We start from the raw sequence: 17,525 nt of genomic DNA on the forward strand, positions 1-17,525 counted from the left end.
TTCAAACAAAAGCTGCTATCACACCACTCCTGACATGCTCTCATCTTCAGGTCCAACAACTACAGGCTGGCAGCAGCCGGTGCAAATGTACCGCAGCACGCAGAGGTAAACACTGCCGGACAGTCCCACGGTCAGAGCCAACAGGATCAGACTCAGGTACGATGGCCCAGGTTGGTAAGCAAATTCAGTGAGCATGTTACTGTCCATTACTGCAGGTAGTTCAGAGCTCTGGGCTGGTAAATTGAGAAGAGACAAGCTGTTAGTTTTATTTAGCAATTTATTTATTAGACAAATCAAAGCATCACAGTCTACCTAATGCATTGAAACCACCTTTGCCACTTAACACTTCTTCTATATAATAGATAGGCCTAAAATAGATACACATTTAATAAACAAACAGCATGCTACAACTATTTAAAAAAAAAACAAAGATGCCACTAATTATTAGGCTAATAAACTATTAAATAGGCTATTCATAAATAGAGAGCAAGACAGCTGGCTGTCTAATAAAAGGCAGTAGGCTAATAAACACACCATTTGAACAATATTTTATAAGTAAGAGGATCCAAGGCAGTGTCCCACCTGAAATCACTGGAAAAATAAAAAGAAGCAATTCTGTCTTCACCCACGGCATTATGGAGACTTTACTGCTGGGCTGTATCATACTTGGAAACAGCAAAACATCTATTTAAATCCATGTAATTGTATTTGTACAAATTGTACTTTACTTTTGATGAATCCTTTCTGACATAATGCCCCCATCAAGTGTGCTACTTACCAAAATATCTGCTCAAACTTGATTTCAGGAAAACATCTTGCATCGCCTCTCTTCCCGGTTTTTTCAAAGGTGATTTGGTCCCGACAGTCGTTAACCTTTCGATTGGCACGAAAGCCGGTAACAGTTTGCTGTCCAAAGCACTTTTACGGAATTCCCGTTGATCATTAACGACAACGCGTCGTGACACTATCGCATCCTTCTGCTGGAGTGTCGGAGGAGCAAATATCCTCATCGCTCCCCTACTCATACTTGCCCCGCAACAACTAAACCATACCTGTGAAGCGATCGATACACATTCGCCGGGGATGCTCTCAGACCTACAATTATTGCCTAAGACTGGAAATACAGCACTTCTTCAGGCGTTAGATATGCTCTCTCTCTCTCTCTCTCTCTCTCTCTCTGTCATTAGACCGTGCAGCTCACCCCCATGTTGTTCCAAACGATTTGCAATTACCTCTAAAAATCATAGAACATCTTCAGCCTTCATTTGCACATAATGAAACTATGCCTCACTTGTTCATTGTACATCCTTTTAATAAAGGAGATTTATGATGGTAACAGGGTTTATACATAATGTGGACACACAACTTCAAATCATTTTAATAGTCAAGTCAAGTCACCTTACTGCTTTTAACAATACAGATTGTGTCAAAACAACTTTACAGCATTAAATAGGAAGATAGTGTGTCATTAATGCAAAATGACAATAGTAAACCCTCAATTTTCAGTTAAAGGCAGTTCATTATTGAATTCAGTCGTCATCATCCAGTTAAAATAGTATCAGTGCAATCAAGTCGACGATATCGCTGGAAATTAAGTGTCCCCAACTAAGCAAGCCAGAGGCAACAGCGGCAAGGAACCAAAACTCCATCGGGGACAGAATGGAGAAAAAACCTTGGGAGAAACCAGGCTCAGTTGGGGGGCCAGTTCTCCTCTGACCAGACGAAACCAGCAGTCCAATTCCAGGCTGCAGCAAAGTCACATTGAGCAGAGGACTCAACTGGTTCCTGTGGTGTTGTCCCGGTGGCCGTCTAGGAGACAAGGTCTTTACTGGGGATTTGTCTCTGGGGCTCATCTAGTTGTCCTGGTCTCCGCTGACATTCATGGCTGTCTAGGTCATCTCTAGGTCCTGATCCACCATCTGGGCTGGATACGTACTGGATCCGGGTGACTGCAGTGACCATCTGATCTGGATACAGACTGGATCTGGTGGCTACAGTGACCTCGGAATAAGAGAGAAACTGACTAATATTAGCGTAGATGCCATTCTTCTAACAATGTAGCAAGTACATCGGGTGTGATGGGAAGTGTTCCCGGTTCTGGTTGTCCTAATTAATGCAGCCTAACAATCCTTTAACGGTTTTTAATATTAGAAATGTGTTTGTGTGTTATGTGTAAGCCAGGTTAAAGAGATGGGTCTTTAATCTAGATTTAAACAATGTTGGGTAGGTTATTCCAGAGTTTGGGGGCTAAATAGGAAAAGGATCTGCCGCCCGCAGTTGATTTTGATATTTTAGGTATTATCAAATTGCCAGAGTTTTGAGAACGCAGCGGACGTGGAGGACTATAATGCAATAAGAGCTCATTCAAATACTGAGGTCCTAAACCATTCAGGGCTTTATAAGTAATTAGCAAGATTTTAAAATCTATACGATGTTTAATAGGGAGCCAGTGCAGTGTTGATAGAACCGGGCTAATATGGTCGTACTTCCTGGTTCTAGTAAGAACGCTAGCTGCTGCATTTTGGACCAGCTGGAGTTTGTTTATTAAGCGTGCAGAACAACCAATAAAGCATTACAATAATCTAACCTTGAGGTCATGAACGCATGAATTAACAATTCTGCATTTGAATATATTATGTCAAACAAAATTAAAATATATAAAATAATTACATACCTTTTATTTACTGTATTATTTATTACTATATCAAAATGTTTATATATGCTAATACAGCAAGGCTGGGGACATGAAAAAATTCAGAAAAACACAGTAAAGGTTGTTTAAAGCTTTTCATTATTCAAGCCATTGCATACACATATGTTAATGAGTAACAAAAAAGGCCATTTCTTTTTTGCGAAAACATTTAACTGTCACATTTAAATTGCCATAAAATTATACATCATGTCTGCTGAATAAAAAGTAGGCTTAGTAAAGGTCACTGTTAGACACGCGCCATGTGGCAGACTGTTATGTGGCAAAGAGGACTAAAGCAGTCCAACAAGCAGAGAGAAAAAAATGTACATATAATTTTTTTGTGAGATGTGACATTATACAGATAGTTACACAGTCCAAAACACTTCCTCAAATATGTAAAAAAGTAAAAGCCTATTTAGTAAGAGAGCTGTGGGGATCCATAAATTATGGGCACCGAAGCATGGATGGTAGGAGAAAAACCTCTGCAAGTCAGACAAAACATACATGGTAAATAAAGAGTGGAAAAATTACTGCTGTGAGCAGACAGTAAGCATGTGGGTCATGACATAAAAAACAAACATCCAGTCACACATTTAAACACTAGGCACGCGCCTCCACAGTGTCTGCTGAGACACTTCAGCGCAATTACTTGTCTGATGCTAATGCTTTCATGTACGTACGTGCACACACACACACACACTTGACTGCGTGAATCCACTGCTGATTATTCACACTAATACAATACATTTTGTATGCTGGCACATGACTGCTTAACTCTGAATTTAATTAATCATTTGAAGATCTTACATCATCCTTGATCTCTGATATAAACCTTGCATTCAACATAAATAATAATTTCATCTTTCATAACGTGAAATGATGTGTGCAGTCATATCTCTAAAGAAAGCACTACAGACAGTATTTTGTCTAGTTGCTGTTGTTGTTGGTTTACATGGGCTTGCCATATATGGTCTGCATCTTGCCTAAAATCCCAAATTGATCTCAGCTTGATAAGCAGCAACGGTCTAGTTACTTAACTGTGTTTTTAGAGCCTCAAGTATCGGTTGAGTGTACAAGCTTGTTGTAGACAGTGTTTAAAATAGCACACCCCTACGCTATGTAATCACAAATGCATGCACACATTTTGAGGATGGAGACTTAAAGTCAGAGGCTTTAACAGACACAAAGTTGAGGCAAATGTGCACACGCCGCTCTTCTGCTGCAGTATAACCTCAAGAGCCTTATATAGCTGTGAGTCTATAGCATTAAGTATTTATATTTTATTTTATTAATATTATTTGTATTAAGTATCAGAGAAAACTCTGTGTAAACGCTGCATGTTTTATTGATGACATTGTTGTTTTTGGTATGTGTAAATGTAAGTGCATATAAGTGTTAAGACTTCATGGTCTAGTCTTTTCCACAAAGGCTTACTTCAGCACTATCTGAAGGCACAACAAAGGGTGTGACCGTTATCTCTTTTTCTCTCTATATTTTTCTTTCCCACTCCATTCTGTGTTGTTTTCATCATCTTACTCTATAATTCACTGTGGGGGTTTTTGCTGGACTGGAATGTTGTGCAGACAGAACATCTAGAGTCACTGCGCTCTTTTAGGTTATAATCAAAAGCAGGGAGGATCAGTACACTAGGGTCCGATTTAACAGGAACATCCTCCGTGTCAATGGCCATTATATTTTCTACAAGACACATGATGGCTGCATCAATGTTTGTGTTGTCCTGTTAAAAATAAGAAGGAATAATATGAATAGAAGTGTCTTTTCAAACAGGCACCTAGGCACTAGCAAGGGTAATATAATAAAATATATAACCTATAATCAGTACCTTTGCAGACGTCTCATACCACCCCACAAATCCATGATCCCTAGAGAAATTGTCGAGTTTGGGCAGTTTGGAACACAAACCATATCTCTGTTGGTCACACTTGTTGGCAAGCAGGACAGCTGGTAGGGGACGCCCATTGCCATGGGCAACTTTAGAATCAAGATCTTTTTTCCATTTCAACACAGCTTGGAAGGTGGAGGCGCGGGTCATGTCAAAAATCACCAGCGCCCCTACGGCCTCTCTGTAGTACACACGTGTCATGTTGCCATACCTCTCTTGTCCTGAGAATAAATAAGAAAAAGAGTGTTAAGATAGTTTCTGTGTATGATATTTAAAGGAATAGTTCACCCAAAAATTATCAAGATGTAGATCAGGGTTCCTCAAATCCGGTCCTGGAGGGCCGCTGCCCTGCAGAGTTTAGCTCAAACCCTGATGAAGCTCACCTCTCTTTGATTTCCTAGTGATCCTGAAGACCTTGATTAGCCTGGTCGGGTGTGTTTGATCAGAGTTGGGCAAGATTTGAGGAACCCTGATGTAGATGAATGTTGCATTTTAGCATTACATCACTTGCTCATTTATGGATTCTCTGCAGTAAAAGGATGCCGTCATAATGAGCATTCAAACAGCTGATTAAAAACATCACAATAATCCACAAGACTCCAGTCCATTAATTAACGTCTTGTAAAGTGAAAAACAGCATGTTTGTAAGAAACTCATTTATCAAGGCGTTTTAACTTTAAACTGCCGCTTCTGTGAAAAATACAAGTCTATTATCCTCTAGTAAAAAAAGTCCATCCCCTGTTGTCCTCTCAACAAATCCACTGACATGTTTATTTAGAACTATTTTCACTTGTAGCGGTGTATATGGTGCTTGATCTGTGCACATTTTTCTCTTGATTTAGACAAGATGGTTTTTTCACTGGAGAAAGCAAAATTATGCATAGAGGCCCGAAGCAACATTTTGAAATTAAAAAATGTTAATTGATGGACTGGAGCTGTGTGGAGTACTTGTGTATTATTGTGATGTTTTTATCAGCTGTTTGAACTTGCTTTCTGAAGGCATCCGTTCACTACAGAGGATCCATTGGTGAGCAAAATCTGTTCCAATGAAGAGACAACCACATCTACATCTTGGATGGCCTGAGGGTGAGTATATTTTCAGCAAATATTAATTTATGGGTGTGCTATACCTTTAAGTTTTAATTTCAGTTTTTTTTATAAAATCTGTCAAAGCAGACAGATGCATTTCCATTTGAACACGGTTCACAATTTGGCCTGTTCACAATTGGAAACAGTTAACTAACTGTGCCCAATCATGTTGGTGGGACGCCTATAGTGATGTGATGACGGTATAGTATTTTTCTACACAAATTTTCGGCAGGATATATTATCCCTACATATCATACATGCATCCCTATACTGTAATCATTACAAACACAAACTGTAATCATAAACAACATGTTTATTATGTCTGCTTAACTGAATATATCTTGAATCGAATTGATGGAACTGAGCATTACTCTAGTAATGTTATTTATCTCTTTCTGTCTTTCTGTGTACTGTCTGAATAAGTATTATGTGGTGCATTTTCACTGTGAATGGTCAATAAAACATCAGTGCTTGGAAACTGAAGGTTAAAGGGCTGAAACTTCTTTGACATCATATTCTTTATATTACATAAATATATACACATATTCAGTAAACACTGTAAAAAATTTCATCTTTTTATCTAAACAGTTTTGGTTCCATCAATTTAACGTGTCACAAAACTTAATTTCTACTGTATTTTGTGAGTTTTGCTCAATTTTCTTCATCTGTAAATATAAAGTCAAAGTGCATTAAATTCTACAATGAACTAATCACTGCAGATTTTACTTTGCTTTTATATTTAAGACAAGCAATTACACTTAACTGACTAAAATAGCTGCATTTTATGTATAAATGTATAGCTGACAGATAACACGGGCATGATGGGTCCAAAATGGCCGTGGATAATATAAGTAGCCTATACAAGAATCAGAAAATGTTGTGTAGAATAGTTTTTGACGCGGTATGGCATGCCATATCGCTTGAAGGCTCCTCTCAACTATATGCTCATTTATTTAGACAGGCCTATTGACTTTTTAGATAAAGTATAGTGACAATCATTAACACTGCAGGCAAAGACAAAGAACTATACATAACTTCAGTAACTGACCTGCAATGTCCCACAACTGCAGTCGAATAACTGTCTGGTGATCCCAATTCAGGACTTTTAGAGCAAAATCAACACCGATAGTCGCGCGGTAATGTTGAGAAAAAACCTGATGCACATATCGCTTTATGATGGAAGTCTTCCCCACACCCAAATCTCCAATGACAAGAACTTTGAGTAGCCGCTCCTGCTGCATTTCAGCGCTCTAAATACATGACCATTTTTGTCTGAAAGAGAGAAAGCTTTTTTTATTATTATTATTTACGTAAAATTAAAAGTCGTGTTGGTCGGAGTACTCTAACTCTCCACGTCTAGGTTTTCGTAGATCGTAAAATTATAAACAAACAAATAAAAAATTCACTGCGTTTCGCTGAAGGACGCGCGCCTTGCAGCTGTCAAAAAAGCGTTTCTTCGAGAGGTGAGAAGTTTCGCACTTTATTTGCCTGTCGACAACTTTTCGTAGCATACGTGCGGATCCGCTGTCGAGTCTTTCAGCCAAATATCCAGTAATGCTGATCTGTTCAAGAAGCCCATCACAGTGTGCCTAACTAAACTTCAGGACTATGCGAAGACTTTGGTCCAGCGTTGAGTATCGAGAATCACCTATAAACTACATTCCCCGTCATACTGGTTCCCTGGTTCTTCTGCTCGTAAAACTTGAAATAGATGGCGCACAAGAAAGACATTTAAACTTTATCAGTGAATTAAACCTAAAGCAAGATAGTAGGCTCAAAACGGAGTAGATAGGCTTAGCTTACATTTTTTTGATGTTTCAACCGCCCTAAATGCAAATTTATCAAAACAATATTTAAAATCATTTCAATGTAATAGACTTTAGATGTTTTTTTTTAGAAGTTGTATAGATCAACAGGAAAAGTGGGACAGTTTTCTTTTCAATTAAAAGCAAGGATGTGGTTAAACAATCAAATCTAGGAAGTTTAGGCTCATTCAAACCCCATATCGGCCTACTTAAAAATACAGGCTATAAAAATGAAAGTTAAAAAAATCCATATGTTCCAAGAGATAATCATAAAATTATGTATAAAACAACATAAGTGAGTCAAGGAAAGTAGGCATTAAAATGTTGAATGTCTATGGGGGATATGGCAGGGGCGCATAACGCAGGGGCCTGCACTTGGCTACTGGCTGCAAATTATATTTTTCGAATAATTATTTGTGTATATGGGAATTTGCAGCAGTGACAAGCATTCTGTAAACAAACTCACACACTCATTTTCAGCGACGCCCTGCTTGTATAGTTGAATTGTTTAATCAATTTACTGTGAGTGGAATCAGGGGCGGATTTAGTGCAAAATATAGGAATGGGGCCCTATACATTTGCTCACATTTTCCTAGATCAACCTTGAGGTTCCATTTAGTTGTTTTCAGCGTAAGCCTGTGTGCAAAGGCTGTCTAATTCAAAACTTTAAAATAAATTAATCTTTAGTTGTTTTAACTACAAAAAATTATGAAAAGGCAATTATACATTTACACACCTAAAATACATATATCAAGAGCATGCTCACAGATGAGAACAAAACAGCGTTGGATGAAGTGGATTAAAGCCCTGCGCGGGTCTCAAATATAGGCCCTAGCCCGTCTTTTTTCCCCTTCCCCCCCCCCCCAAAAAATCTTATTTTTAAATGACAGCTTAAGCTCCCAAAAAAGCTTATTTTTAAATGGCAGCTTAAGCTATTCAAATAGTTACGTTTTTCATATAATGGAAAAGTGATTATATTTCGTTTCGTTTTTTTATAAAGTAAATTTAGAAAAACATTTGGAGTATTTTTTGTTCGTTAATATGTAAGTAAATTAAGTTAATAAGTAATTTAATAAGTAATGTAAGTTAATTTAAGTAAAGGCCAGCGGCAGACAGTGAATTGATCATAGCATAGCCTATGTTTGATCAATTTAGCCTTTTCAAATCATCAGGACTTGCCTAAAATAAAATCTATATATAAAACAGCTCAAGTATATCACAATGTTAGTTTAAATGTTTAACCTATATAAATGTGCATATCCAATCCATGCAGCAAATGCTTTAAAAAACAGCTTTAAAATTACTCTATTGCATTCCAGACGCTTTTAAAGTACTTTTCACTATACATTTTACGGGTAGCTTGAATGTAAACATTGTCATGAACTCGTTGTATTCCCATTTGTAAAATAGCCAACAAATTAATTGTTGTAGGCTAACCCGATCTCATGACAGTGCGTATACCACGATTTTCTGCTTCTTTTTGGCGGAGTATTTTTATGCAGAAATGGACTTTGGCATACAAAAGACTGATAAATCCATAATTAACGGCATGGGTTCAGTCGACAGAAATACGGGACACACAGGCCTATAATAACTGCTGAAATGTTTCCGGGGCAAATCTCAGATCAGTCTAAACGCTCATGATACTCACAGTGCAGCCGTACACCTGCAGGCGCCACTGACTCAGACAGTTGTCGTGGTAATAAACACCGTAAACTGCAAACGTTCACTTGTCCGCGCTTAATGCGCATATATGAAAAGCATTTTAGGGGGACCTTGGCTTTTGGGGGCCCAAGGCGGTCGCCTACCTTTCCATAATGGGTAAGTCCGCCCCTGAGTGGAATGCACAATGCGCTAGTGAAAGAAGCCAAGAGCGCTATAATTCAGTGTAGGCTACTTTATGCTATGATTTAATTAATTAAACGCGAGCACGGCATGTTTCAAAATAAAAACTCAGTTAACAACCACTTTTTCATATTACCTCCGTATAATGCCTGTAATAACGTAGTGTTTACTTTATGTTATACTGGCAAATTTGCGTATTCACTTATATTCATATTTTAAGCAGAACAGTGTTGAAAATTTTATCTGGCATGTCAACAAGAAAAATTCTAAATTCAACATAAATAATTGTCAGGAAGCAAAAAAAAAAATAAATAAATAAATAAATATATATATATATATATATATATGGGAGGGGGGCCTTCCGTAATGCTGTAGCCCAGGGGCCTCTGGTTAGGCTATCCGAAGGCGCCCCTGGGCTATGGTACGCATTTTGCCGTGGCTGCTATTAGGAGGATTGTGGTACTGGTGCTGATGCGGGATGAGTCAGGCTATATGATGCCTCTGCTGTCGCTTCCATTTCATCAGCACAAAACATCCAAACATTTCTCCATCTTCCAAGCGTGGATCAAAACATGACAGATGTAAATCATCTTTGACTTTTACGCGACTTTGATCCAGGCAGGGATCATTTCAACAACACGCCGACTCATCTTTAGCAACACCTAAGCAAAATAGACCGCCTACACGGCACAGTTTGGTTTGCATCTGTTTGTTTGTTTTATGTAGAGACGAATGTTTTGTTTATTATTCGGTATGTTGTGTGAATAGTTTATGTCCGTCATTTCATCCAGCGGTTTCTACAGAGGCTTCAATCCTTTAAAGATTATGGAATCTGCCGTTTGGTAGCTTTGAACCGACCAAACAAAAAACGTAAGTAAAGAGCACCGAATAAGGAATCCTCTACACAGATGCTTCTATACAAAGACAACGCTTGTTTAACAGTTGTCTGTTTTATATGGTACAGAACAGAGAGTAGGCTAATCGTTATTATGACAAGGCCAACGATAGCCAGCTACTGTCCAGCTACCAGGCGAGCCTCAGTGAAATCTCAGCAATCTAACAGGCATCACATATGTCAGTAGGTCATGTTAACTGAGTGACTGCATTCAGTAACCTGCACTTGACTAAGAACTTATAAACATATATTGCATTAAAACAAATGATGTATATTCTTCCATTATGGAAAAACAGCATTGAGTTCATCCTAAAATACTATGGCTATTATATAGAATTGGCTATATATATTTGCTATATTTGACAAAAATGTCAAATCTTAAATTGAACTTTAGTGATGGATGAACAATCATAACTGATGCAGGCCTTAAATCAAACTCTGAAAGGATTATTTTGTGCCTCAACTACCTTCCCACAGAAAGCAAGGGCAGAGATAACCACAACATATCCTCATAAGGTTACACATTTTAAAGAGAAATTTGCTCTATTTTCTCCTTTTAGTAAACTCTTAAAGCAGGCTGACAGCGAATAAAATAATGTCTTTTTTTCTGTTGGAAATCATGAACGTGTTTTGGTAGCATCTAATTCACTTCTTTCCTTTTTTGCTTTGACAGACCTGAGTAAACATGGAGGCAATTTGGCTTTACCAATTTCGACTGATTGTTATTGGGGACTCCACTGTTGGAAAATCGTGTTTAATTAGACGTTTCACAGAAGGCCGCTTCGCACAGGTGTCAGACCCGACGGTAGGGGTGGATTTTTTCTCCCGCCTGGTGGAGATCGAACCTGGGAAACGCATTAAACTGCAGATTTGGGACACAGCAGGACAGGAACGCTTCAGGTATTTAAATCTTTATCTTGGATTATGTTACATTAGACCTTTCTCATGATTCTGTATCACTGTAAATGACTGTCCAATAATGTATTGATTGTTCATAGGGTGGATGAATACATTTCATATAGAGTTGTTTAAGTGGTTTACCTCAAAAAATTTAAATCTTGTAGACCCCCAATTCTATAAAGATGTATGTCTATGTAAATAATATCAGTTTATTAGCTCAGAAAGATTTTTATGCTGATTGGCACATTATTTTATATAATTAACTATTGATTGTACAGTGTCAAATAGTTGCTTAGGTGAAGAAACCTCAACTTTATTAAGTTAAATCATCAAGCTTATCTGATCAGGAGTCCATATCCATCCACATGATTGGTGTTTCCATGGTATCCATGCTGATGTATTTCTCACAGACTGATTCACACGTCACTGATTCTTTTTTTTTCACCCTAGGTGATTTAGAGATACTGTCTATATTTCTTTACTAATGAAAGCAGCTCAAAGGTCTCTTTACCCGAACTCTTACAGGAAATATAAATATTGGTGAATCACTGCCATCTACAATGTCACAAATGTCTGACTTAAAAGTGATGTCAGTAACTCCAGAGGCCCTTAGGCATCCTTCACAGCTCAGTGCGTTCCCAGCAGTACACCTACACAAGCTCAAGACCTTTTTTACAGTCTCACTCTGATGCCTTTTTACACATTTTTCGTCTACCTTGTTTTCATCTCTGCCTCCTGTTGCAGTTTTACATTTTACGTTTTCTCCTTTCCTGTCATACACACAAATGCCTTACTAGTTTTACAGGACAGATTCTGTTGTACATCCACACTGCATTTTTCATAAACACATAATTTGATCACTTTATTTATTTCTCAACACTATCAAATATACTATCTATCATCAGCTGTCAAAGTCTTTTATTTATTTTTTTCTTGTCAGACAAGGCTTTATGAAACCATCATAATATTTGCACTTCTAGTTAAAATTAGTTTATTTCAATTCATTTTAAAGTTACAATGTAACGCAAGAAGTGACAGATTTTTTCTTCTAAAATGTAATGTATATCCAAGTGAAATTATTGAAAAAAATAAATAAAAATTGGGACATGGTCTTTGTTAAATCCATCTGTTGTTGATTGGATGGAGGCAGATCTGAACTTGCAGTCAATTCTAAGAAAGGTGTGAGTTTAATGCTGACAAAATGATGGGACAAGTCCAGCATACGTCCAACAAATCTGTTGAAAGATCGAGTTATGACAATTTGATTAAAAATGACAAAAAAATGTACACATATACAAGGATGTATTGTTCACAATCAGTTCAATAACATGCATTTAGAAAATAAATTTCATGCCGACATAAATGCTACTTTCTCACATTCAAAATTGAATTGCAATATTGCATTCTGTATACTGTCAATTCAAATTCAGGAACATTATTTCTTCTTTTTTTTTTATGCCTTCTTCAGGTCTATTACCAGAGCCTATTATCGTAACTCAGTGGGAGGTCTGCTGCTCTTCGACATAACTAACCGTCGCTCCTTCCAGAACGTTCACGAGTGGCTAGAGGAGGCACGCAGCCACGTGCAGCCCCACAGCATTGTCTTCTTGCTGGTCGGTCACAAATGTGATCTGGAACCACAGCGTCAGGTGAGCCGGCAAGAGGCCGAGAAGCTAGCGGCTGCGTACGGCATGCGCTACGTGGAGACTTCAGCACGCGACGCCATAAACGTGGAGAGGGCTTTTACAGAGCTAACACAGGATATATTTGAGCTGGTGAAGAGTGGGGAGATTACCATCCAAGAGGGTTGGGAGGGAGTGAAGAGTGGATTCATACCAAACGTGGTGCATTCATCAGAAGAAGTGACAAAGGGCGATCGTCGGTGTTTCTGTTGAGTCTGTAATCGCCACCCTGGTACCTATCAAACATTTGGGCCCTGGTGCACAAAATAAATACTTCCTCCAATCACAGGGTCAGTCTTCAACTCCCTGATTATGACATCACCCCTTTCCTGCTTGCTGATTGCCTAAACGAGTCCCACCATACCATATTGCTTCACTTTTCTATACTACTTTGCTCATTTTCCTAATCACACAATCTTGTATATAGCCACATTTAACTGATAAGAATGAAAGATTATTAAAAAAAAATACTAATAATATTGCACAACTCCTGCTGAAAGGCCAGTCAAAACTATATCTGCACATTCTGTAGAATGAATCTGTCATTCATTCTATTGAGCCACAAAAGTTTGACTTCCCAAATAAAGATGTTCTGGCTTTGGACGTCTCCGATATCGGGAATAAGCTTGTTCCAAGTATCTTCTATTGGTTGTATCATGAGAGAGATAACGGACTAACACAAGTTTTACTTGCTGACTTCAAACGCTGGGATACACATTTCTGTTGACTCAAAAATGTCAGACTTGAAACATTTGATTGCTAAAGGTGTGAAGTGTCTGATTATTTTTAGTAAAATGAAAGACAAAGGGAAGGAGATATACTGCAATATACTACATGAAGAATTCCAAAACTGGAAAAACACATGATCTGTAATGATTCCCATATGAACAAAAAATTGAAAAAAGATTTTCAATTGTAATTGAAATGGTGTGAGATATGCATGACACATGGTATGATAATCCATCATATCACCAAGGAGGTTCATTTTTATGATCTAATGCAAAGATTCATAAGGGACTACTGAAAGCACATCCATGAGCCCCAGATGGATTAATAAATGTGTGCATTATTTTACAAATATTAACATTTCACTTATCACACATTGCCACAAGAGGCCTCTGGTGCTCACCAGAATTACAAAGAAACTTTAATCTGTTGTACTTATGTACATCTTTTACACCTTTTATCCCAAAGAGTGTTTCTGAGTGTTACAGCCTGCGATTGTACTATCTAATGTGATTATTCATTACAGCGAGGTGGTCTTTCTGCTGGACCTTAGGCCTGTCGCACCTCCTACGGTGCCTATGGTGAAAAAGCAAGCTCTTCCTATAGGGTTTTAACTGCTCAGTGAAGGCCATTGACCTTGTACACATTCACATAAGACATCTGTATCTATAGAGCTTGTATCGCCATGTATTTAATCCTTACTTTATTCATCTATAACATCTTTACTTTTTTTAATGACTTGCTCTTCACTTCCACTCTCACCCCTACGAAATATATCCATAGCCGCTTTCTCAAATTAAATCGGAGAAGATGTGTCGATACAGTCCATAACAGTGCACAACTGGCTGAGTAGTTAATCTTTCACATTATTGGATAGCATGAAGCCTTTTAAAACATGGCTGAGACAGGGCCTCAGGGAAGAAACAGGATTTTGGATTGGTTGACCACTTGCTCGCTCTATAAGCTTTTTGTGGCTGATGTGGATTTGCAAAGACTGGCTGTACAAACACTACTGATTCGGTTTCAGTGAATTTGAGACACCCTGTACCTCTTTATCAAGGGAACATGAAACGTACTACAGATTAAAGTAACATGTTAAAAATGTTCTGGTTGAATATTATAACTTGATTAACATTCCTCCCTTGACCTGTTGGAATTGAGGGTCGTTTTACAGTTCAATGATGATATCAGTACAGCAGTTGTGCTGCTCCAAGAGAATATAATTGAAAGGCAATAGACAACATTAGTAGTTTCAGTAGTGCACAAGTGATTGTCAAAAATTGAAAGAAATAGATGGAACTGCAGCCACATATTTAATTAGTTGGATTCATTAAAGCTTATTCATCTCACTCACTGCCAGAACCTCAATCAGACGAGGAATTATAAAAAGCTACGCAGTTTAAAAACACAGACCATCTCATCGATTTTGTGCCTTTTCCAAAATTGCTTCATTACGAGTTCTTTGTTCAGTGTTTAATGGCTACAATGTGACAAATAAGTACAGGTGAAGGACAAGAGATGAAAAAACTGACATTAGATAAGGAAGAGTGAAGAAAAGGGAAGAGAAAGGAGGCTGATAAATGAAACAGGATGTTCCCCATATTCTGCACACTGCATTGACAATGACCTTACCAAGATTTGGCAAGAAAAATTCCACAGAAAGAAATTTGAGGCCAATAATAGTAGTTTAAACAGTTTCGCTTGAACAGAACTGAAATTTCGGATGTTTCCCAAACAACAAATGAGAGGAAAAAGAGCACAGAGGAAGACAAATGTGTAAACCCTGTGGAGAGAGGCCCCCTCTGAAACAGCTAATAATTCATCATAAAAAAAGAAAACTACCATTATTACTTTTGTTTTGTGTTTTTCACCTTTTTACTTGAAAAAATACTTTAAAAAGTAATAAATCAATAGATAACAGTTGGTGTTGGTGCAAACAGATACATGGGGTGAATTTTCTGATGGGAAAGGAATTCAGGTGGGGTGGGACCAAACTAGGCCTCCTCTTCTAGGACCGCTCTGCAGATTTGAGGAGGTTGTCTTTGCTCCTTCTCTTGACATCCCAATTGTAAACACGTGCCATATCTGTGAGAGTAGTGGTTAAGGTGGATCTGAAAAAGTTGGCAAGTATTTCCTTATACTGAGGCTAGAAAGAACATGTTACACTTAGATGTCTTCAAGAAATCTTTCACTAATAGATTCTAACAGATGGTGAGAACAGGTGGCACTTATGGCCTGTATCTGATTTAACCAAGGAGTTCTTCCTTGAAAGAAATCTACAGATGTCATACAAATGTCTGACTAACCATTAAAATACACGACAGTTTGCCAAGGCAGAGAATGTGATATGAATTTTGATGAGGAATGTTCCACATGATTCACTTATTGATCCTTATTGCACTTGTTCCACATGATTCACTTATTGATTATGTATATTGATACATACATATCTGCACTTTTCCACCAAAATGGTGCTGGTGTTGGAGCCGGTGCTTAACTCCATCTCTCTCACAACTGGCCTCAATGCTAAATCTAAAACTGATTCATTAATACACAGTCAATAACAAGCAACAAAAGGTAATGTCTCAATGCTCTCCACAGCTCTCCACATCAAATACTGCAAAAAATGTAAACACTGACCAGTTTAATCTCTTTTAGATGCATTACATTACCGTTCAAAAGTTTGGGGTCAGTAAGATTTTTTTTAAGAGATTAATATTATTCAGCAAGGACATGTTTTATTTCAGCAAAAGTGACAAAGACATTTATAATGCTACAAAAATGTCAATTCATTTCAAATCAGTGCTGTTCTTTTGAATTTTCTATTCATCAAAGTATCTTTAAAAAAAAAAGAGATCATGTTTCCACAAAAATATTATATTAAGCAGCACAACTGTTTTCAACATTGATGATAATTGGAAATTATTTTGAGCACCAAATCGCACCAGATCATGTGACACTGAAGACCTGAGCAATGGCTGCTGAAAAATCAGCTTTGACATCATAGGAATACATTATATTTTAAAATATATTACAAATAAAAACACAGTTATTTTAAATTGTAATAATATTTCTCAAAACTACTGTTTCACTGTATTTTTTTCCACTCACATAAATGCAGCTTTGGTAAGTACAAGAGGCTTTTTTAAAAACATTAAAAAATCTTGCCAGCCCCAAACTTTTGAATGGTAGTGTATATATTTGACAAACTCTTGTTTGTCATAACAATTTTCAACAAAGACAATTATTTAATTTCACTAACTAACCAAATATATAAATATATAAAAATTAAATTAAATTTCGGACATCCTCGGTGCATCGGCAAAAGAAGTTAACTATACGATGCACCGGTTTAAAAAGTGTGCATCGGATACAAGTTGGAATTTGTATTGCGATACATCGTTTCTAACATATTTGCATCGGTAAAAAACGATTTATTTATATATAATTACTAGTGGATGGCTACACTTTTATTGATTAGAAAGTGACCAATAATCTGTGACCAATATTTTATATGTAGATTGATTTCTCCTCGTGAAAAACTGTTTCTCAAGCGCGCTCTCTCATCACTGCTACTGCTGCGTGAATATGACTCATCACAACACCACTACAGAGACCTGAGGAAAAGCGGGGATTAAAGTCCAAAATCTGACTTGAAATAACCTAACAAATCAATCGGGGCTAAAGCAGTTCCATAAACGACAATGTAAGTTCACACAATCTAATTAATTTGTGGACGCTTAATCTTAAACAGCCCTTAATGTCGATCATGGATTAAATCGATCCACCATGGCAAACAGCGAATATATTTGTGCTGTTTAAAGGGGTCATATGATGCAATTTAAATTTTTCCTTTCTCTTTGGAGTGTTACAAGCTCTTGGTGCATAAAGAAGATCTGTAAAGTTGCAAAGACTAAAGTCTCAAATCCAAAGAGATATTCTTTATAAAAATTAAGAGTCAGCCACGCCTACCTAAAACGGCTTGTTT

The 17,525-nt window shown here is 37.5% G+C and overlaps 3 protein-coding genes and 1 long non-coding RNA gene across 5 annotated transcripts in view; 1 reads left to right on the forward strand and 3 right to left on the reverse strand.

Moving 5' to 3' along the window:
* Positions 1-3,943: 3,943 nt before the first annotated feature.
* On the reverse strand, positions 3,944-7,318 carry LOC107588217 (ras-related protein Rab-38). Its single transcript, XM_016276242.1, has 4 exons — positions 7,164-7,318; positions 6,733-6,956; positions 4,536-4,816; positions 3,944-4,430 (listed from the first exon to the last, which is right to left on the reverse strand). Exons 2-4 carry the CDS (start codon positions 6,923-6,925, stop codon positions 4,230-4,232), a joined length of 675 nt encoding a protein of 224 aa, XP_016131728.1. The 5' UTR covers positions 6,926-6,956; positions 7,164-7,318; the 3' UTR covers positions 3,944-4,229.
* A 2,489-nt stretch (positions 7,319-9,807) lies between these two features.
* LOC107588139 (ras-related protein Rab-39B-like) lies at positions 9,808-13,268 on the forward strand. Of its 2 annotated transcripts, XM_016276151.1 has the most exons (4): positions 9,808-10,031; positions 10,126-10,204; positions 10,903-11,129; positions 12,598-13,268. In XM_016276151.1, exons 3-4 carry the CDS (start codon positions 10,915-10,917, stop codon positions 13,022-13,024), a joined length of 642 nt encoding a protein of 213 aa, XP_016131637.1. In that variant the 5' UTR covers positions 9,808-10,031; positions 10,126-10,204; positions 10,903-10,914; the 3' UTR covers positions 13,025-13,268. The 2 variants fall into 2 exon arrangements, with proteins under 2 accessions (XP_016131637.1, XP_016131636.1); XM_016276150.1 differs by having other exon boundaries at positions 9,808-10,204.
* On the reverse strand, positions 12,104-12,688 carry LOC107588141 (uncharacterized). Its single transcript, XR_001609546.1, has 2 exons — positions 12,607-12,688; positions 12,104-12,364 (listed from the first exon to the last, which is right to left on the reverse strand). It is a non-coding gene; the product is annotated as an uncharacterized lncRNA (long non-coding RNA).
* Positions 13,269-15,409: 2,141 nt separating the features above from the next.
* LOC107588140 (prefoldin subunit 3-like) overlaps positions 15,410-17,525 on the reverse strand; it is a 5,255-nt gene continuing 3,139 nt past the window's right edge. The window contains exon 6 of the mRNA XM_016276152.1: positions 15,410-15,622. Within this exon, the coding sequence (XP_016131638.1) occupies positions 15,546-15,622 (77 nt within the window). The 3' untranslated portion in view covers positions 15,410-15,545. The remainder of the gene's footprint in view (positions 15,623-17,525) is intronic.

The sequence above is a fragment of the Sinocyclocheilus grahami genome, unplaced genomic scaffold (assembly GCF_001515645.1).
Source record: "Sinocyclocheilus grahami isolate Dianchi unplaced genomic scaffold, SAMN03320097.WGS_v1.1 scaffold99.1, whole genome shotgun sequence".
Taxonomy (NCBI): Eukaryota; Metazoa; Chordata; class Actinopteri; order Cypriniformes; family Cyprinidae; genus Sinocyclocheilus; species Sinocyclocheilus grahami.